Source organism: Phoenix dactylifera, chromosome 11 (genome assembly GCF_051530095.1).
Source record: "Phoenix dactylifera cultivar Ajwa chromosome 11, Ajwa_hap1_PhDact_Kaust_v1.1, whole genome shotgun sequence".
Taxonomy (NCBI): Eukaryota; Viridiplantae; Streptophyta; class Magnoliopsida; order Arecales; family Arecaceae; genus Phoenix; species Phoenix dactylifera.
Window position 1 is genome coordinate 4,436,220 of NC_143200.1, and position 23,421 is coordinate 4,459,640.

Sequence of the window (23,421 nt, forward strand, 5' to 3'; positions counted from 1 at the left end):
GATAAACAATACAACTAAAATATCCGATCTTTGATTATGAGTAACATTGTTGATTTTTAATTGAGACATTTCGTTAATTTTTTTTGGATTGAGAGACATAGATACCGTCCCATCTCCAAAGATATAACATTGTCCATGTCTTTTATTTATTAAAAGTATATCATAACTATATAAAATTTTAGTTTATAATCTATTTATACAAAATAAAATTCAAGCTAAATTGAAATGGATGAGTCAACTCTAACTCGAGCTCGGCTCATTTATTAGTGAAGCTGTATTTGGGTTGAAGGGCACGTTGGTTTTGATCAAATCCAAACTTGCTTATCGTCTTCGCGTGGGATTGCCTTCCCGATCCGTGCTCGCAACCCGCACTGGATCCTGTGCTCTCCGTCTCCTCGGGTTGAGTTCCCGCCAAAAGGGCAAGGCGTCTCTCGGCTCCTCCTCCTCCTCCACCCAAAGCCATAGATCGAAACGCTCCCTCTCCCACTCTTCGCTTCGCTTCTCCTTCGATGGAGGACGAAGAGAGGACCGCGCCAAGGAACCAAGATGTGGCGGCGGAGGGTACTCCTATGGCGAGGTCGTCTTCGTCCACCACGTCCGGCCCCGGCTGTTCGAAACCCACTCCCCGCAGCCCCTCCGCCCTCTCCTCCTCGGACAAGAACTCGGTCTGATTTGCGTTCAACCCACTTCTTCTTTTTTTTTTTTTCCTTTCGTGATTGATGCATTTGTTAGCCAAATCATCAAAACTGAATTTTTGGTTCGAAAATCTAGGTTTTGTTGTCCGATTGGTGGTTGGTTAAAGTGGAAGGAGGAGCGGAGGGGAAAAGGTTGGCGGTCAGTGGGTTTACCACCGGGTAAGCGATTAATTTCAAGATGGATACTTTGGATCCGGCTGTAATGTAACACTTGAGTAATGAGTTTTTTTTTTTTTTTTTTTTTTTTGGGAAAAACGAATGGTTAAAGGAGAAACGTAGCAGGTCGAGTCACTTCTAAGTTTCTTTTATGTGGTCTCCTTAGTGGTTGTTTCTTCTGTCATTCTTGCCTTTATATCATTCTGATGGGTTTCTTTTGGATCCGGCTGTAATGTAACACTTGAGTAATGAGTTTTTTTTTTTTTTGGGAAAAACGAATGGTTAAAGGAGAAACGTAGCAGGTCGAGTCACTTCTAAGTTTCTTTTATGTGGTCTCCTTAGTGGTTGTTTCTTCTATCATTCTTGCCTTTATATCATTCTGATGGGTTTTTTGGTTTATTAGAATTTGGAACTTCTTGACAAAATTATTTTTATGGGAATTTTTATGTTTCCTCCACTTGCTTCTGCTTTATGATGTGTTTGCCTGACAAGATATATACAAGAAAGCATGAAGCTTAACAAAGATTTGAGACCTAGTTTTTGTTTATAGATTGCAGCCTATGAAGAGAAAAACAATACTTCAAATTGCACATCTTGTCCATGTCCGATACATATCGGACACCGATACTAGTTGGATCAGCTAGGATATACTCTCTTCAGGTTTCCTAATTTTAAAAGGAAAAAATTAAAGAGCCCTTGGATGCTGCTCAGATACACACGGATTTCTTTTCCTAATTATTATTTTGTTTCTTAGGATATTTTTGTCATCTTGCTGATGTTGATAGGAAGGATCTCATGTGTGCTATGAGATACTAAAACAAGTGGTGACAGGGCTGTGGTATGGATAGAAATTGAGAATGTAGGCAAAGAAGTTATTAGACAAGGCATTTCCTGCAAATTTTCTTAAGAATAGTTACTTCTCTACTATAAATGCAGATGATAATTTGGAAATACTAACCCTCGGATACAATACCTAACCAAGAAAAATTCAGGCTGCACTTCAGAATTTTTTCTATATCAAGAACTGTACCCAGAAAAGACAAAAGTACAAAGAAAGTTGCAGAAATAGAAAGTTAGAAGAAGTAAGGAAGTTTCTCTTGGTTTTTCAAGTTTTGATAGATTTATATGAGTTCAAACATAGTATGCATATCTTTTCAGAAATGATGTTACTTTTCATTTTCTTTGACATGTGGTAGTTTTCCTAACAGCTAGTAACTATCTAAGCATTTAAAAGATTTTAAAAATCTTTAGACAATAATCGTTAGGACCTCCTACTAAAAGTAACTATCTAATGAAGTTTATCCTTTTAAAACTTTTACTGTTACTATTAGAAACAAATAATAGTACAATGTCCAAAGATGAACTATGCTTCGAACCTTAGATTGAATATAAATTTATGAGGTTAAATATTTAGGAGGACAAAACCTTGATCTTAGAATATTAAGAACTAGATGGACTATGCTTTGAACCTTAGGTGGACTACTCCTCTCACTTTCCTGCTTGCAAAGGCAGAATCATCAAGAACATCCACAACCACTTTGTTCACTCTATTTAAAAGCTATGGGTATGTTAAAGACAATGTCCAACCTATCTTGTTCTAGAAAAAAGTGCATTAATCAGATATAAGCATTTGAAGGAATAGATCTTATTTCACTAGTCAAAACTTTACACCCACTATTTCTTAGAAAATTTAATGCACTGGAAATGCACTTAATATTGTCATTTTTTGGATAATCTTTTTATTGAATTTCCTTTGAACTCCCATACACATGATTTTCAGTATTTACTATTTATTGACATTGTCATGATGAAGTAGGATTCAATTCAAACTTAACTCTTTAATCAGTAATAGTCCCATACCTCCCTTGATTTTTCTGATCTTCTCACTAGATAATGGTTTTGTAAGAGGGTTTGCTTGCATTTAATCAGTAGGTAGGCACTCAAGCATTATCTTACCCTTTTTATAACACTTCTAATATGATTGTAACACATAGCAATACTCTTACTATGACTTAATATTCTCTTATTTTTAGTGTGGTGAATTGTAGCTTGATTATCACAATACAAAGTTATAGGTCCTCTAGTTACAATAATGAAAGGTATGCATCTCATAAAATGTCTAATTCATAAAATATTTTTACTAGCAAGGGATATGACAATAAACTCAGATTCCATAGTAGATAATATGATACATGATTGTTTCTTAGAAGACTAGGTGATAGCACCACCTAAAGTAAATATTCAATCACTACTTGATCTAGAAGTTACTCTTTCGGAAGCCCAATTAACATTAGTATAATATTTGCAAGATGGGAGTAGAACATTTATAATGCAAACCATAAAGTATGCTCCACATGTCTCATAACTCTACTAATTTCTTTCCAATACTCATGACTAGAATTACTAGTAAATCTACTTAATATGCCAACAACACATGCAATATCAGGTCTAGTATAGTTCATTGCGTATATCAAACTACTAATAATCTTAGCATATTGTTCTTGATCATGTTCAACATTTTAGGCAAAAGCTTACAATGTGGATATATGGGCGTTTTGCTAGGTTTACAATGAAAATAATTGAATTTTCTCAATATAATGAGCTTGTGTCAAAATAAATTTATTCCTCTTAATAACTTGAACAACTAAAGTCACATACATGGGTCATAAATCTTCAATATCAAAAGCTTGAGTATTTTTTTTTTTTTTGTTTCACTAACACATTCCATATTGGAACTAAAAATAAGCAGATTATCAACATAAAAAGTAATCAAAACTTTATAATCATTAGTGCATTTAACAAACACTCAATTTTCAACCTTACTACTCTTAAAACCAAATTGTTTATTTATTTATTTTTAAACTTTTTATGCCATTGGCTGGGGCTTATTTAAGACCATGCAAAGATTTGTTCAACCTGCAAACTTTGTCTTCTTGGCCTTTAACTATATAACCCTCAAGTTGGTAAATATAAAACTCTTCACCTAAATCACCATTTGAAAAGGTAGTTTTGACATCCATATGATGAATAACAAGATTATATATAGAAGCAACAACAAACATAGTTCTAATGGAAGTAAATTTAGTAACAGGAGAGAGAGTTTCAAAATAATCAATATTTTCTTTTTAGCTATATCCTTTAACAACTAACCTAGCTTTGTACCTGTCAATGCTGCCATCAAGTTTTAGCTTCTTCGTTGATATCCATTTTTAGCTAATAGGTTTTGTATTAGGATGATGATCTGTCAAAGTCCATGTTTTATTATCATTTATGCATTTGATCTCATCCTCCATAGCCTTCTTCCGAAGATTTGCATTGGGCAAAGACAGCCTTTTCAAAAGTTTTGGGAATCTTTTCTATTAAGTAACTGAATATATCTAGTCCCAAATCTTTTTCAGTTCTCTGTCTTTTGCTCCTTCTTAACTCTAGTTCAAGTCTTCTTATCTTAAAAGGTTCAGGTTTCTTTTCATTATCATTAAAATTTTTTTTCACTTGAACTCTCAAGTTCTTTCTCATTTTCATGTAAATCTTTCTTATTTGAGTCAATGTCCAATATAATTAGAAATTTTTGGAAATAATTTTTGAATTAAATTCTAATTCTTTTGACAAGTCTTTTTCCATCTCAAGTTTATCAGCATCTTTAATTGTCAGTTGCTCGAAATAAATAGCACGAACAGATTCAAACACACTACTAGTGTGCAAATTAAGAAATCTAACAAGCTTTGCTATGCATGACATAACCCAAAAATATGGATTTAATGGCTTTGCTACCCAGTTTTGGTCTCTTTTGAATAGAGTCTAAAACATACAATGCAGCCCCAAACTTTAAAATAGTCAATCTTTGGTTTTCGATTATTTAAAATTCTTGAGGAGTCTTGTCTTCATTTTTCTAAAAATTCTATCTGAAATATAACATGCGGTATATTTAGCTGCACCCAAAAAACTCATGGGTAGTTTAGAATGAATAAGCACCTCTAGTGAGGCTCTATTTTTTCTTTTTGCTACACCATTTTGGGGTGGAGAGTTGATGAAGATACTTCTCTAATAATGCTATGTTGTTCACAAAAATATATCAATTTAATAGAATGGTATTCACCACCTCTATCATACCTTAATCTCTTAATTTTTTTGCAAGTCCTATTTTCAATAACTTATTTGAAAACTTTAGATTTTTCAAAAGTCTCATCTTTAGTTTTTAACAAATATACGTAGGTATATTTTGAAACTTCACCAATGTATGTTCCAAAATACCATTTATGACCTCTAGTCAAATGATTTTTAGTATCACATAAATCTGTATGAACAAGTTCTAAAAGGGCAATAGTTCTTGTGATAGGTTTAAAAGGTGCTTTTACTCTTTTTGCTCATGCACAACATTCGCAAGAGTGTTTAGTTAAAACAGAACTTGATTTGGGAACATCATCCTTTGATATCATATGATGCATAGTATTATTACCAACATGTCCTAATCTATAAGGCCAAACATGATTCATATCATCAACGATATAAGCAGAAATTGAAGTACCTTTATTAATACTCAGTACATACATAATATCTTTAGCATACCTTTCCCAACAAAGGATCCTTTTTCAGAGATAATCACTTTTTGGGAATCATATACAACTTTAAACCCATGATCATCAAATTTCATAGAAATAAGGCTCTTCCTAATACCAGGAATATGATAGACATCCCTGAGCATAAGAACTTTTCCAGAAGTAAGTGGAATTTGTATAGTTCCTTTTCCTATGATCGCACATGTGGAGGAATTTCCTGTGAATATAGGTTTTTCTTCATTCATTGCTTCATAGGTCTTAAATAGTTTTTTGTATGGACTCACATGGCAGGTTACTCCAGAATAAATCCACCAGTCTTCTCCCATGTTGACCATGAGAATTTCAGTAATCATGGCAATAATCTTGCTATCCTCCATTGCAATAGCCTCATTCTTCTTCTGTCCTTTGCGATGACAGCAAACTCTAGCCAAATTGCCCATTTTGCCACAAACAAAACAAGGACCTTTCTTTTTATTACCATTTTTCTTGGACTTTCTCTCTCTTTCTTATGTTGTTGCAAGAAACTTTCTTTCTCTTTAGAAACTTGTTCATGGACTTAAAGTTGTCATATGCCGGTCCTTCAACATTGTGAAATATGTTGTCTTTACTCTGATTATCAAGTCCATCACCAATTCTAGCCTCATTTTCAATTTGAATGTATTGCAGCAGTTGATCCAAACTCAAGACTTATCTTTATGTTTTAAAATCTTTTGGTAATCCTTCCAAGGGGGAAATTTAGCAATAATGGTAGAAATTGAAATGTCTGAAATTTTTTCACCTGCATTAGCACATTGAGCAGCAATCTCATTAAATTCATTGACTTGATCAATGATAGGCTTAGATTCCTCTATTTTGAAGTCAGTATATTTGTCAATAAGAAAAAATTTATTGCCAGTCTCTTCTTGACATACCTTCGTTGGAGAGCATTCTACAGTTCCAATGCTGTTGTGTATCAAACACATTAAATAGAGAGGTGGTCATGGTTTTGAGGATAATGAAGCGATAAAAGCAGTCATTGTCAGCCATTTCTTCTGAAATTCCGTGAGTCCTCCATCGGCCGCTTGCTTTTGTGGATATGGTGTGTTCAGTACATAGGCAACCTTCGCATGTAAGTTGATAAAGAACCTTGATGCTCTAGCATTTGTAATTGAGACCTTAAATGTCTCAAGTTTTTTCATATTCTGAATTTGAGCTTTGAGAATTGCAGACTCCATGATAAAGAGGATAACTATCCGTAACTTATTGTTGTATGGACAGAAATTCAGATATAGGCAAAGAATTTGTGAGGCAAGGCATTTCCAGGAAACTTTCTTAGGGATAATTATTTCCCACTATAGATGCAGATGGCAACTTCGAAATACTAACCCTAGGATACAATACCTAAGAAAAATTCAGGCCCTGCACTCTAGAAATTTTCTATATCAAGAACCCTGGAAAAGACAAAAAAAATAGAAAGAAAGTTGCAGAATACAAAATCGGAAGAAGTAAGGAAGTTGTTCTCTATTTTTCATGTTCCAATATATTTATAAGAATTCAAATATTGCATATGTACTTTTTTAGAAATGATGCAACTCTTCATATTCTTTTTTAACATTGTAGAAGTTTCCTGGCTAGTAACTACATAAGAATTTAAAATATTTTAAAAAAATCAGATAATAATCATTAAGACTTCCTATTAGAAGTAACTACCGAACAAAATTTTATCCTTTTAAAATTATTATAATTATTATTAGAAAATATCATACGACAGGCAGTACAGATGTTTTTGTGGTGGCTGGAAATGTGATAGTGCAGATAAACCCTGTCAATATGATTCAGAACCAGGAAATCAAAACTTCCAAATATTGCTATATGCTTGGTATTTTCAGTTATATTATTGTGTTATATCATTGTTGTTAACAACTATTTTCCCCTCAAATACAGGCAACAAGCAATGAGAATCTTCAGTTCTGCACCTATTTTAAAACGATATGATGCCTATAATCTTGAGACTGCAGATGGGATCACTGTGATAATTCTGGGCTTGATAAATAAAGCACGGACACATGATAATGGGTTTCCTCCTGAGGTTTGGGGCTTTTCTTCTCCCCTTTTATTTTGATATATTAGTCAATAAGAACTAGAAAACAATTGTTCATCCGTTACCTGACTGCAGGTGCCAGATAGTTTATCATTGTAAAAAGGGCATGGCAACTCAAAGTTAATTATATGAGCTACAGCTATTTTACATAAAAGCAAGGAAATGGTTATGCTAAAATGACTAAAATATTTTCCTGATTGTTGCTTCTTGTTGAATGTTGAGATGTGCAACTGTTGGATGTTCAATGCTGACTATCTCTTGTTATATGATTTTACATCTTTCTGTCTTATCACATTTGCAGGTTTGCAATCGTTTCCTGGTTGGATTTCCCTATAATTGGGATTACTATGCTGATAAGTATTTCAGAAGAAGTTCCATTTCTGCAAGTAATTCTTCAAATTCTGCTGGTTTTGGTGGGCTGTCCAAGGATTCAGCTGATGGTGCAGGCCATACATCTGCAGTATGTGTAAATGTGTTTCCATTTGGCAGGCTTTGTGACATCCTGATCACTTCTGGTGGTACTCTGACAAGAAACTTAATTGAAAGTCTGAAAAAGCTCTTTGGATATCCTTCATTGAATCCGACAGCACAAAAACCTTCACTTTTGCCTGTGGAAACCCATAGTGAGTGTGACACAGATAAAAGTGATTCAAAGCATGAAAATAGTAAGGGATTTGCTACTGTCATTAACCATGATGCTGAAGGACATGCAACTAGCCATGGTGAAAAAGGGTATTATGCTAAGGAATTACATGCAGGTGATGTCCCAATAGAAAATTCTAACCTCAATCATGATATCTCACATTATTCCTTAATGCATGAGAACCGAGAGACTGCCACCCAGCCAGTGGCAGAAACTACCAGCGAGACAGAGACAGGGACAGACATGCAAATGGAAACACTGTTGGCAAACATTAAAGAAGTGGAGAAGGATAATTCTATGCTGAGTTCTGTTCCAGTGGACTGTGACGATGTTGATCACGTGCCAGCTTGTATAGAAGGAAAGGTAAATGCTGAGAGCAGAATAGACTCATCCTGTGTGAGGATGAAATGCTTGTTAGAAGATTCACTGCTGAAAGAATCAAATCTTTCAGATCTTAGACATGATGAGGAACTCGGAGATGATGCAGTAAGAAGACAACATTGCGTTGAAAATTTAAGAATGCCAAATGTAGGCTTTTCAGATGACTTGCTGGTGGAAAAGGATTGTGACCCAAAAACTGCAAATTCATTGAAGGTAACAATGAACGCGGGCTCACAAAATTCTCTTGATTCTGATGTCACAGAACCACTGAAGGTTTCATTAAGGGAGGAAGGTGTTGGAACAAGATCCAAGATTTCATCACAGAATGAAGAAATGGTGCCTTCTATCCTTTCAGCATCTCAAGGTGATGCAGATTCTCATCATGTTGAAGGGAGACCATGGGACCTTAAGAACTCGAAGGCACCAAATTTTGACTTTACAGGAATTTCTAAAGATTCTTCATCAAATGAGATAGATGATATGTGTTATAGCATTTTAGAGAAAATTGAGTGCTGTAAGCTTCCTGCTGTAAAGGATCCCACATCCCAGATAGGCACTGCTTTTGATATGACAATCACTAAAACATCAAAAGTGAAGGAGTCGCCAACAAAGGAACATTTAACTAAAGTAGTAAAAGGAGGAGGACAAAAGAAGAAAAACTTTCAGAAAGGAGATTGGAAATATGCTGAATGCATTAATAGTGAAGTTTGTTTGCACTTTTCCATTCCAGAAACACGAAGATCTATCGATGAAGAAAAGTTAACCGGTAGATTTCCTTTTTGTGCAACCAAAGAACTCTCAACAACAGAAAATGTTCATGGTGATGTGTCTTTACTTGCTCTTCATACACGTAATAGGTGCAGAAACAGTTCTGCTTCATCTGAGGGGAGACTTTTAGAAAGTTCAATTACGGTCAAAGCTGAAACATTAAATACCAGGATGAAACCATCAAAGAAAAAAGGTAATGATAACCTGATAGCTGGACATAGCCTTGAGGTTGAAAAAAATGGGGTCCGTTCTGTTCCAAGGGACCATGACATTGTAAATGCACCTAATGATACTATGCGCACATCTACATGCAAGCATGCTCTGGATCTGGCTACAGTTGAAGTTGGAAAGGGTTCTCTTGAGTCATCACCCATGAAACTTGATACTGAAGATCGAGAGCATGGGCTTCAGCCGTGCATTGTATCCACTCCAGCTGCTACTGGTGTAATGCATAGACTAGATGGTGGACACGCTCATGACTGCATTGGCATGAATGGTGACAACCAAAGTGAGTCTTTAAAGTGTGCTGTTAAAACTCCAAATCATTTAGACTATTCAGTGAAGAAGCAATCTAGCAATAATACAAAATTGGCTATGACTGGAGAAAATATTGTGAGCATACCAAATGATCAAGATGTAAGTTAATGATATTATATTGTACACTACAGTTTTATTTCCCTTTTTTGGTTTCTGTTGATTATGATTACAATACCATTGGCATCTTAATAATCAGAGTAATGCAGAAGCTAGTGATCAAAATGGAACTTTTAGATCTTCTATTGGATGTTGATGGTATACAGGCAAAAGAATTTGTAGTAATGGAGCAACCTTCCAGAGAGAAGAAATTGCATACTACCAGAAAGGGAACAGCTTGGAGGCCAATTTCATCTGTAATCATTCTTCATTTTGATCTCTATATAATTTGTATCTATTTGAGTTTGATGTGAATTCTTTCTGTGACATACACTTTAAAACTATTGCTTAATCAGTAGATTTTGTATGATTTTCTAAATATAAATATTTGTCAGATGGCCTGAGACTTGAAGTTTGCCAAACTTTGATGCAAATCAAATATGTTTGGTTCAGTTTTATCCAAAATGAAATGATTTAGAAAAAAAACATCTCAAGCAGGAATTCAAATACTGGGTGATTTTATTTCAGTAGTTTGGTCTTGGCACTAATATTTTAGAATGACACTATTGGGTTTCACCTGTAACTGTTGAAACTGAACCAATTTGAGAGAGACAGCTTGAGATTTGCATAGTATCATGTTCAAATAATTATTGTGGCCCTAATCAGAACTTCAGGATTTCAAAATTATCTGGCTAAGGATAGAGATATGAAATCTATAAAAATAGCAGGATGCTTACTATTAGAAAAAAAAAAATGCTAAAAACAGAATTCTGAGTGAATATATTTAGTAGTGCACATGGAAACAAACATGGGGGGTTAACCGCTAGAAATAATGGTAACACTGCCACCACCTACAACAAAAGATAACTTTATTAATATTTAATACATGAGTTTCTTATAAATATGTCATTCATAGTCATGAGCAATTTATTGCATTCATGAATTATTAAGAGACTTGAAGTCACGAGCTCTATTTTCTTGTTTAGATGTTGTCATTTTCCACTGTTGCATCTGCTTTAGCTTGTAACTTAAGAGACATCCTATAGTGTCAAAGAATTCTTGTTGGACAGCCTTATCATTTGTTATTAAGATGTGTTATATGTTGTAAATATCTGATATACTTATTTACACTTTTTCTGACACACTTATATAAAGAATGATCTGCAATAATATTGGTAAAATTGTAGGTATGTAACAACATATATATATAGCAAGAACTTAGCTACAGTCCTACTTGCTTGGAATAAGCCCAAATCCAGTAAGTTGAAATTACATGATGGCATTTTATAAATTTAGAATACTTGACTCAACTAGTTGGGGTCGGCTTTATGAATCCTTTTCCTCCATTCCGCTCGATGTACCACTACACTTTCTGAATGTTCTAAATTTAGAATCTACACAATTGGAGATCACTAGAGCACTCTATAGATCACTCTTTCTCTGAGGAAACATTGGAGATGTGGTCATGGACAAAAGCTACTTGATCTATTATCAAGGTTGATTTTTTACCAGAAGAGGTTTGAAATTTCTTTGAATCCAAAAGAATCATGAAGCAAATAAACATACCTTATTGTCCTGATTCTCAATGAGGAAATGTTGATATAATACCTATATCTATGTAAGTTGTTTATAAAATTGTTATCAACTTCTTGCAAATAGACTTCAGAGGGTGTTCTCTGACTTAAAAAAACTGATGTCAAGGCACTCAAGAAGGAAAGAAGAATTAAAGAGAACATCTCACCCAGCCATGAAATGATGCACAAAGTAGACAATGGGTGGGGGAAGATTGCTGTACTAAACCTGGGAGAAGATTGCTGTACTAAACCTTAAGCTTCCTTTAGATTGCTTCCGGGATTATGTTGGTTATTGCCTTTGGGCTGGGGAAAGATTTCTACTTCAAAGCTAGAGGGAGATCTTGGAATTAAACTGGTTCTTGGAAGCTTATGAAACCTTCATGCTGTATTGTTTCTGGATCCTGGGAAATAAAGGTAAGTTTATGGGTGTCGTAGACAAAAAAATAATAGTTCCGTGGAGATATAAGGATCGCTAAAGCAATACAAAATGAGTCCAGTACGTGGAAATTTTCTGATTTCTGAATCATCTTTGCAGATTAATCAAGATAAATATACGTAGTGATGTTTGGACTATGCTATGGTCTGCTTTTTGGCTAGAATTGCAAACATTGTTTTAAGTACTATCAGAGCAGGTGCTTTAAAGGTTCTAAATCCTAAAAGATGAAATTTGGATGCTCCCACCATCCTCACCAAGAACAATGGAGAGTTGTATGAAGCTGTTTAGGAATGCCAATGGTTGGGATGGGTCAAAGAGAAAAATCTCAACCCATGACCTATCTCTGACCCATTTATAATGGGATTGGAAAATGTAAACCCATGCCCACCCCATTTATTTTTGCATAAACCCATACCTTTCCCGCTTGCCCATTTAAGTTTTCACTCATCAATCTTACATATAACCAAACAATAAAGCAAAACATGGTGTGCAAAGATCACAAACTAATAAAATAAAATTTAACTTAAAATATATCATTATAATCATAATAAACTTGAAATTTTAGGATATATGACAGTTGTAAACTAATTAAGGATGAAACTTGCTAAAATGCAGCCCCACATCCTAAAATCCCATAGCCTGCCCTGTCCATCACTTTATATAACCCTTTATTTAGTAAATCGAACCACATGACAAAAATTAGAGAACTATCATCTATGTTGGGCTTGGGAGACAGTTTGCTCCCATTTGGATCCCTGAGTGACCCATCAAGTCCGGGGACTAAACCCAAACCCACCCATTTATAGTTGGGTTGATTTCAGGCTGACTTGGAAATGACCCAACTTTAAAGAAACAGTACAAAAACCCATTTATCTACATGGGTTTGTGCGGCTTGGTGAATAGATTTTGCCACCCCTACTCTTATAGCTATTGGTTATGGCATCATATTACTAATATTTGGTTTGATGAATCCATTTAGCAATCTTATAGAGATAAGTTCATATATGGGATTGGTAGTTGTGCAATCTTAACCCTTGCTTGGCATGTTTGGGCTGAGAGGAATGCAACAATATTTTGGTGGAGAATCAACATGAAGCTGAAGGATTAAGAAAGGTCAAAGATCAACTGCAGCAAGTGGTAAAAGAATGGGGAAAGTGTGAAAGCGATATCAACTCTAGGAAGGATTAAATGGAATGATAGCTGCATGGATCGACCTTTTCTGGATGTCTGTTGTTGTTTGGCACTGTCATTTAGCTTGGGAGCTTTTTCCTTGGTTGTCTTGTACGTGTATGATCTCAGACATGACATGATCTTTACAGTTTCTGAAAATATTGTGAAAGGCCAAATGGGATCCGATACATGGTAGAGTCTTCTTTTATGTCTATAGGATTTATTTGCACCGTCCGCAATGACAACAGCACAAAAAAAATGAACTTGGTAAAAATTGATCCATGATCATTATGCTATCACGACATTAGCTAAAAAAGTGGTCCTTTTACATTATTTATGGGCCATCCTAATTGTAACTTCTACATCATGTATATTTTCTTCCATTTCATGAATTCAACATATACATGTTATCGAGTTGTGTGGATTATTAGGATCAAAGTGTATGAATTTCCTTAGTGGGATAATTGGTCCATTATTTATGTTATTGGAATGGCTAGGGTTCATCTTTTCTATGCATTTTCTCATCCTAATGGACTATAAAGTTCAAGCATGGTTGGAATTTTCCTCGTGAAATAAAATTTAAGTGGTATAAAAAGGCATTGCTTGGATATTTTTTTTTTTTTTGAAGGAAATGGGGGAGAGAAACTCTCCCCTCCCAACTTTTTAAAACATCACAATAAAGATCAGTTTACAAACTGACCCCTCAACACCAAGTTAGACAAAACTAAATTACACACTCAACAATCTCTACAAAGTACAAACGTTTAAAATACCAGTACTGTGCCTACACTAGTTTTTTTTTTGTACAATATCAAGATGGTACTATCACGACTTTTGGGATGGCCTTGCACTGAGGTATCGTACTAAGATGCAATACTTTTATGTTTAAATTTTTATTTTAGATAAAGTTTTAGTGAATTGATATATTTAATTCTTTAAACATGGTCTTTGAGTCAATAATGGGATGCATAGTGCTGGTACTAGTATTGGCACTTGTGGTATAGGGGTTCTTGTTGGCCTTGCACTTGTGTTGCACATATATTTCCCAACTCGAATAGAAGCCTCTCTCTTTTCTCCTCTCTCTTCCTCTCTCTTTCTATCTTTCTCTCTCTCTCTCTCCCCCTCTCCTTCTCAGTTTTTGCCTGCACACACACCTCCATGATTAAAGGAATGAGAAAAAGGAGCGTCACCCCTGCCCCTTTCTCTTTTTTCTGAAAACCAGGAGACCTTATTAGTGCCTTGGTATTGGCCAAACTGACCTTGGTGCTAGCCGGTCCCATTGGTTTCAACCGGGATGGGAGGGATGCCCCAGCCTTACGAAGGGACTGCTGTCCCACACCCATTTTGGCTGCCTGTTTTCTATCGGAATGGGACAGATTGGTAGTACTGACCTGACCCTCCGATACCAAAATCCTTGTTCTCTATTGTATCTCAAATTTTCCCAAAACCAGGCATTCCCTTCTCAGAAACAACATCCTCCAATCCCTAAAAATGATTAGAGCCAATCTTAACACAATAATTGCCAATGACTTCTTTCGCAGAGACTTTTATTTTTTTCTTTCTACTTGGACCAACATTTTGCCATAGCCACCTGATCCCAAGCTTCTCTAAACGAAATAGTTACCTGCTGCAATTTCTAGGATTTTTACTGTAGCTATTGTCATAATGACATAATTGTCATGAAATGATGTAGCTATAATGAACAACATTTTTCTTATGTTTTAAATCAAATTGTATCAACTTAAATATGAAGGGATTTTGAGATATCTAAAGTCCACTTTCTTGCCAATTTTAGCCCATCCTGCTGTTATACTGGCAACATCTTTCTCTAATAAGATCATTTCCCTGTCTATACTACATATTATTCATTAGAAAACAGGCATAAGAAGCTTTAGGAATTAATATGGATATTGGAAATTAATGCTTATTGGGATTCTGTTTCTTATTGTCTATATTACAGGTTTCTGATGTATTTTCTTGAATTTTTACTTGATTATTTTACTATATCAGTATTTAGACACTATTTTTGCACTTTGTAGGTGTATCAATCTCCAAATACTCGGGGAAAGGCTCATAAATTATCTATGGCCTCACCTGAATATCTTAACCTAAAAAGATCTAGATCAGGTGAATATTTTATTGACTAAAATAATAGCTATTTATTGTCATCAGTTGCAGACTGTCTCTGCTAATAACTCCAGCCTCTTTTGCTTAACTTCGTTGGAATTTTTGCAGGTCGATTGATTGTTCCTCCACTGGCTAACTGGTGCCAACAGATAGTTTATGATGTGGTTTGTGACAATTTTACTGATGTTGATATATGTGCATGGCTGTGTGCTGTCATTTTCATCAAACCTTGCATTTAAACACACAGACTTGATTATGTGTGCCAGTGAAAAAATTACTTGAAAGCATCAACTATATGTAGTAAAAAGTCATTTTCACAGCTCCAAGCCTCCAACCATATCCACAAATCTTATTTATTGGTTTTAGATCCATCATCATCATTCATTACCATAGAGGGTTCATCCTGGATCAATGCAGCATTTTATATCTTTTCCGCAATGTTCTTCCAGGTTTCTTAAGGTCTCATACTCCTCATTTTATTGACCTTTGCATTCATATTCAAGTCCCCTTCCAAAAGGCTTCTCCTATTGGTGGACATGTCTTTTGTCTGATGCTTTTTATTGGTCTACCTCTTTTGATTCATATCCTGTAGTCAGTTCTTCCCTTATTTACTTAACCACATGTGCACTTCAAACTTCTAATCTATCAGACACTCATCTTATGACGTAAAATGCTTAGACTTTAGTCACTTTACCCTCATCTTATGACTTACATGCTTCGGACTTCACCTGTTTCCCGACATTTGTTATCCATAGGAGTCATATAGTGATGGAGCACTTCACTTGCCCTGCTTTAATATGCCTGTACGTTTAAACCCATATACTACCCTCTAATAAAACCAGTCTTGACCTGTATATATCACTGTTTTTCTCCATAATTTTATTGTTGCATTCAACCCTAATCTTATTACTATTGTATCATCCTCAAATGACATACATTTTGACTAGTCTGCTGAGGGCCAACCACTGGTGTAGTTTCACAATTTGGATACTGCTTTTTGATGCATGTCCTTAATGGCCAAATTTACTTTTCAGTATATCATTCTTTGTTTTCCTTTACACACCAAATTATCTTTCTTTGGTATTCTATCATGTGATTTCTTTAACTCTACATCAAGCCCGTCAACATTCTTCTTATTCTCTCTTGTAATGCATATGTAGTGGAGCTGAAGTTGCTATAATTCAGAAAGAACATAATATAATTTAGAAAACATCTCATGCTAGATGAAAATATAGGATTCAAAAAGACCTAGAAATTTTATAAACCAAAACAATAGATTCAAAAATGAAAATTTGGTGAAAAAAGTCAAGGGATGGCTGTTGGTTCATTTAGGTTCTCCCATCCTCCTATTCTGATTGAAAGAAAGCCTATAAATAGGAAAATCACGCATATTTTCTTTTATACAAAAAACAAAAGGCAGATAAACAAGAGGAAAAAATATGGCATCCTTTTTTTTATAGATTTTCTTTATCCTTTCTATTGAATCTTGATTGCATCGTATTTGTTTGGAATCTGTACATCAGTCTTGACAATTAACTGACAAAAGCACAACATGTTTCCAATTTATATTTTCAATTTGGAATCGGAGTTTTGTGTTTTGAACATTTACCTGTATAAATCTCAATATTCTTATTATGTCAGCAGTCATCATGACTAAAGAAATATATTCGTACAAAATAACTATGTTAGTGAATTAATATGAAAGCCACTCTTTCTTATGGTCTATGCTTGTTGAGATAATGATGCTTACCACAATAAGCTTCACAATCGTTCCCCAGATTTGCTGACCTGGCAATTGAGTGCCAATATTGCCACCTTAAGTTTGTGTCAGAATCTTGTTTATATTGAGTGATTGGTGACATAGTAAAAGGTTCTTGGATTTATTGTAGATGTAACATTTCTTATTCTTAATTGATATTTGTATCCATTAATTAATCCACATATTGAAATTCTCGTTCATAAATTAATTTTTTGTTGACTACCTTTAAATGTGTTATAAAAAGGTTTTTTGCTTTCAGGATGGTTCAATTACAGGTATTAGAGGTGTGGATGTATTGAATTCCCCTGGGATAGGTTTGTTCATGTCAACCAATTGAAAGTTGTTTTATTCCTTCTGTGAAAACTGTGTAACATATTTTATGAATAAAGTTCAATAGTGCATATATTGTTTGGTGAAAGTTGTTCCTCATCTATCTATCATACAGGGTTTTCATTTAGTCATCTTATGTGATAGTTAGCTCTTTTATGAACATATACCTATCAAAGTTCCCCCCAGTCTTTTTGTGATAAGAAATCTCCAGCTCTTATATGATAACACCTCCCATTCATATTATTGGATGATACAAGTTTTATATAAGGATGGTCTTAGTGGCTTTTGTTATACTAGATTTTACTCTTGCCCAGATAGGTCTTGTTTATTTTAGGGATTTTCAGTTCCTTTTCTATGTTCAGAGTTGCAAAATAAACTAAAACATATATTAGTGACTGACCATAAAGAAAAGTTTTAAGATTTCACATTGACAAATCACTTGAGTCTAAAATAATATAAAAGGTCTAATAATGAAGGCATGTCATATATTGCCCTTGCTGGTTAGGGGCTGATTTTGTGTGCATGATGTGCCATGCAATGTCAATGCTTGGCGTACTACCATAGCAAGATATACTAGTCATTCTAAAATACACTACTTTATCTTTTTTCTTTTTTAAACAGACCAATTTTAACTGTTCATACTAGTTTATAGATATGTGTTTAGAAATAAATATGTTCAACTAATCAAATAAATCTATATTTGCCAATTATCTTAAATATCTATGTTGATTACTATTTAACATGTATACTGCATAGTTTTAAATTCTGTGTATGTTGTAATACAAGTACAGATTAAGTTAATGCAAATATCTCTAATCATTTGAATACTGTCTTGTTTTTGTGCTGGCCATGGGTGGGGGTGGTATAGGTACCATGCTAACATTTGGAAAATACAGGCATGGGAAGATAGATGAGTCTATAAAAAAGATTTCTGGCTGGCTTCACTACTTTTGCCATTTTCAATTCATAGACATGCGTTAAAGAAATAAAAATATCTTTTGATGAATCTTTATAAATTTAGAATCATAAGTCATTTAAATAGTTGTGTTAATTGTTATTTAATGTGCACACTGCATGATCTTTGGTATTTTGTCATGTGAAATAGTATTCAAAATGTTGTCCGCACAAACTAGTTCTATCAAAAATGGCCACCTAAGTGGTGCCTGAATGCTCAGGGGTTACTGAGTTAGATGTTTTGCAGCCATTTATTCCACTTAACTAGTCAAGGGTGATTACTAGCATATGCTTTGGAAAATATGCATTTTAATTTAATGACTAAAACAAAATATCCTTTATACTATCTAAATTATCTAAGTGTTGTAGTTTGCTGCTGTCTTTCGAGGTATAAAAATGACATAAAATTGGGTTGATCTATGTAAATATATGTTGAGATAAAAGAAAAGTAGTTTTTTCCTCTAACTTGCATCCAACTTTAGCATTTATCCTTGTGAGTTATGATAACAAAACCACTTCAGTAATCATACTAATGAAGGTCTTTTCTCCATACATTATCTAGTTTCTGATATCTTCTAATACTTGCTTTTTATCCTTAGGTTTCTCTTCTTTGTATCGTTTTATTTTTACCACAACAACCATCTTATTCTTCCTGGTTCATATTGGTTAACAGATAGACTCCAACTAGGTTAGTTATTTTATTTTATAGTTATGGATTTTAACCATTGGTATGATGTAAAATGGTTTAGTTTTGTATTAAAGCGAACGAATCCAATAATTGATGAAATGAATTCCATTCTAATATTCGTGAGAGATAGACATAAGACATGCTAGTATTAGAGATGGATGGCTAAAGTTGAGAGGTGCTTCTGATGCATGTCTGAGCGACATCAAGGGAAAATTCTGTAAGGTAACAATAAGACCTGCAATATTTTATGCCTCAGAATGTTGTGAAATAAAAAAAAGTCCAAAAAAAATAGTTGTTACATTAATCAGGATATTGTGATGGATATGTCAGAAAACCAGGGAAAAAAAGTGAGAAATGAGTATATTAGTGAAGAATAGTTACATAATCTAGAACAAATTGATGGAGAACTGATATTCTATGGGCGCGTATAATGAAAACATGAGGAGGCTATGATGAGGAAAGTTACTTGAATATAATGGTAGTGTCCAATTTTACAGTTCAAGCTTTCTAATCCTTAGAAGAAAAATGAACCAAAACAAAAAACAAATAGAATAATCTTTTTTTTTGGGCAGATTTCTACACTTCTTGATTAGACGCAACGTCGTTTAGGAAGGTCAAGTACGATTTGAAATGGGTAGGTGTACTAGAAATTCTTGTAAAGAAATCCCTATACTTAGGAATTACCATGTGGTTTAGAACTCCAAAACAATAAATAAGCTTGAAACTGACTACAAAACTCAAAAAAAAAGGAAAAAATGAACATTAATAGACATGGAAAAAGGTACTTAAGATATAATGCAAAAGAAACTGAACAAGGTTTTGTCTAAGCTCCCCTTTTGCCCTCTCGATAAGACCTACCTTTGATTTCTTGCCCTCCCTGGCTTACCCTTAGCCTCTATCCATAAACATGGTAAGGCAGTTCACTTGGTCAAGTTATTTACCTGAGTAGGTTGGTCCCCTGTGTTGGCTACATATGTTAGTTGGGTGGTTCAATTGCTATATTAGCCGATTAGGTCTAAAACTTCAGCAAACAGACTACTCACTCAGTGGACAAACTGCTAAAACTGACCTTATTTACATGAATATCATTGAATAAGAAATTGCCCCTATTTAAGTCCAATAAAAAAAATACAAATTCCATAACAATAAAAAGGCAAATCTGAAGAATGAATCTTGCTTTCGGGGTTGGGTCAGAATTAGCGATTTGCAAATGCTGAGGTTTTCACAAATATTAAGACCTCAAATTTTATTATATCAAAACATTGTGAAAACTCAAAAATCTTGTAAAAAAAAGTTATCCTAGTTTCCAAAAAAATTCATCTAATACGGCGCTAACTAGCATAGGCATCAATGGAATGATTAGTTTTCAGGTTTTACCAACACATGCATATTTTTCTGAGTATAGGTTGGGTTGTTCAGTACGTCTCATACATTTGCTGCAAAAATAAGCTTTTGACCTTCCCCCTGTAAAAGCTCTGAAAATTGTGATGGAACCTAATCTGGATGGATTGACTATCTTTGATGCATTTAATTGTTGGATTGCTTATTGGATTCCTGACTTATATACGGCATCTATAGGATAGTTCTTATGTAATGACCGCAAGCTACTAAGGAATATGCTGAACATGAATATTTGGATTTTCTCCAGGGGCATGTGACTATCTATGATCTATTATGATATTTTTGATAGTATTAACATATGGATTTTGCTAGAATTACGAATAGGTGAACTAAGAATGTGTTATTTGTTGCACCAATCAAAGTTCTTAATCTGTTCTCTTAATAGGAAGCAAGTCGGAGACTCTGAAGAAGAGAAAGATGTTTACCTGAGCAGTTAAATATGTTGCGATTGACAGTGGGGCTTTCATCCTTTGTGACCTCAAGTGCTGAAGATAATCTATAGTGAAAGTGATCAACTTGCATTTTCAGGGATTGTAGAAGAACCATGACAAGTTGCACTGAAGTATAGTCCACTCTATCAAGATTTGCTCTTTGATTGTGTATACAAAAGATTTCTCTTTTCCAAATGTGTTAGTACCTCGTACCTCGCATCCTTTGCTACTGGCCACTGACATGCATCTCGGTTTAAGTCAAAAGGAAGGGAAATTATGGCCAGGGGACTTGATGCTGGTACCGAAGCTTCCATGTGTATATCAAAGTAGATTTCTCACTGTTTGTGTCTGATTCTTTTGATAGCAACATTTTGTCTGTTTAATACCTTAAAAACACTGCTAGTGGCCAGTGTGAATGGTTCAAGCCAAAGGGCAGGGCAATGGGACTTGACACAATAATTGAAGCAGTAATATTGACAACTGTGGTTTCTTATGATAAAGAATTTATTCAAACTCAGAAACAATAGAGAAGTGGTGCAGCCGGATGTGGTGGATAATGAATTATAGAGAACAGGAGACAGCTCTTTAAAATAACAAACTCAAGCTCCTTATCATCCTGCCTGTTACAGCAGGATGATAGCGGTCGCTCATTTGCTATGGTTGTCCATCAAGAAGCTTCTGTGCAAGAAATATTCTTCTTTAAATTCTTTAAAAGTACATATATTGTGAATAGCTAAGTTGAAGAAGGCACATTAGCATCAAATCTAGGCTTTAATCATGTTTGAAACTCCAATCTGAAGTTTTTAATGGGGGTGTGCGTTTGCCATCCATTATAACTAGTACGAGATTAAGTACAACAGAAAATGGATTTGGACACTATTTGGATATATATATAAGATGTATATAAATAATAACTGCAGCTTGTGATCATAAGCTCTAGTTAAGTTAGCTAGCTAACTCAACCAGTTAGCATCTCCTTCCATTTCAAAGAGGTGGTTTGAAGTTTGAACCCTAATGACTGCCCCCATCATCCTCATCTTTATTCTCGGGGACTATGTGCAGGTATAGCTTTCCAACTTTTCAATTAGCGTAATAGCAAAAAATTCTACAGTCCAACTCTTCAAACTGGAATTTTTATGATTTTATGTACAATAAATCCTGCATCGTTCAGAGTTTATATTTATAAAGATTTCTTGATTATATTTCCATTAGGCTCTTTAGTTTGATTATATGTTTGATCTGAACATAATTTATGTTGAAAGTTATTATCTTATATATGCCAAGCCATCTAAATTGCTTTCAGGTGAAGAAATTTTGGATAGTTGCTCTTTAGTTGCATAGGCTTTAAACTACAAATAATAAGGAAACATTGTCTACAAGTCAAGTCGTCATAAAAGTTTCATTACAAACATCAATATCAATTTGTAGTTGTTTTCAAGCTAATGAGTGTTCTTAAAATCTACTGAATCCTGAGGTGGATACCCACCATTTTTTGGAGGGGAAAAAAAAAGTTTACTCAAACCCCTAAGTTTGACTACCCACCTTGTTATAGAGCTTTCTCAACTTGGAGTACGTTTCATAATTGAGTACATGTATGATAAAAGAGCCTTGATGATGAGTAGGAGACTACTAAGCCCACAGATAGAGCTTAATCTGCATTGATTTAAGTAGAGCCCAAACAGGGACCTCGTCCAAAACGGAATTTCGGGAAGCGAAAGGGAAATTCCCTTAGTAATTGATAAAGATATATATATCTACAAACACCATTATTAAACTTATAAAAAATAATATATCTACAAACACCATTTTTTTATCCTTTTAAAATTGTAATGACCTAAGAACTTGAAGCTATTATTTGACATCAGGCCTTGCATAATTACCTTAGATCTTTCCATGGTAAGGCTAATGTAGGACTTAATACATCACTGTAAGGGTCCTCACATAACCCATTTAAATATTTGTATTCTCACCTGGCTAAAGATCCAATTACAAAGATCCAGACATAATTACCGCAATCAGCTTTTGGGTAAACCCAAAAGGACCTATGATCTAATATCCTATAGTCGTACATATGTAAGGGCTAGTTCAATCTGATACTAATTTGAAAATCGGTGCTATTTTTCTTTAAGGAAAAGGAAAAAAAACAAGTGTAGTTGGAGTTCAGCTATAAACCACTTTAAATTGACTTGGCAGCACAGTGAAATCTGATGAGCAGGAGCTTAATTAAGTAGTCCATCGTACTCCACAATCAAAGCCTTTTTAACAATGGAATAAATTATCTTTATGATATTGTGCTAGAATCATTACCAAGAATACATCAACTACAAGCTCTATCATGGTTAACAAGAAGTCGCAAAACTAAATAAGAGTTGCAGCCAAGTAGAAATGGGTAGCAAAATGCAGTACTGGCATGCGATGGCTTTGAATTCATTTAATCAGTTTAAAATTGGAGCCTTTACACTTAAAATGCTTTGATGTTAATGTCTAGCTGCAGCGGAGTTCATGATTCAAGCGCGAATCGTTAGCAATTCAAGGATTGCTGGCTTGTTTATCCGGATTTGCAATTCAAACAAAATCTTACTACGCCATTAGAGTGTAGAAAGATTTCAGATAAATTGTAACACTTGTACATTGTAGCA

General features: G+C 34.5%; 1 protein-coding gene and 1 long non-coding RNA gene across 12 annotated transcripts; one reads left to right on the forward strand and one right to left on the reverse strand.

Annotated features, from left to right (window-relative positions):
* The first annotated feature begins 280 nt into the window (after window positions 1-280).
* LOC103707856 (uncharacterized) lies at window positions 281-21,303 on the forward strand. 11 transcript variants are annotated; one of them, XR_015971039.2, is made up of 9 exons: window positions 281-665; window positions 772-854; window positions 7,331-7,475; window positions 7,789-9,915; window positions 10,013-10,169; window positions 15,132-15,219; window positions 15,328-15,383; window positions 17,238-17,292; window positions 20,737-21,303. XR_015971039.2 is itself a non-coding variant. In XM_088706523.2 (9 exons), the coding sequence occupies exons 1-9, from the start codon at window positions 510-512 to the stop codon at window positions 20,778-20,780; spliced, it is 2,844 nt and encodes a 947-aa protein (XP_088562649.2). In that variant the 5' UTR covers window positions 281-509; the 3' UTR covers window positions 20,781-21,303. The 11 variants fall into 11 exon arrangements, 4 of the variants coding, with proteins under 4 accessions (XP_088562649.2, XP_088562650.2, XP_088562651.2 ...); XR_015971041.2 differs by having other exon boundaries at window positions 7,789-9,787; window positions 10,080-10,169; XM_088706523.2 differs by having other exon boundaries at window positions 10,080-10,169.
* Window positions 5,358-6,453, reverse strand: LOC120111383 (uncharacterized). Its single transcript, XR_005512608.2, has 2 exons — window positions 6,319-6,453; window positions 5,358-6,185 (listed from the first exon to the last, which is right to left on the reverse strand). It is a non-coding gene; the product is annotated as an uncharacterized LOC120111383 (long non-coding RNA).
* Window positions 21,304-23,421: the final 2,118 nt, after the last annotated feature.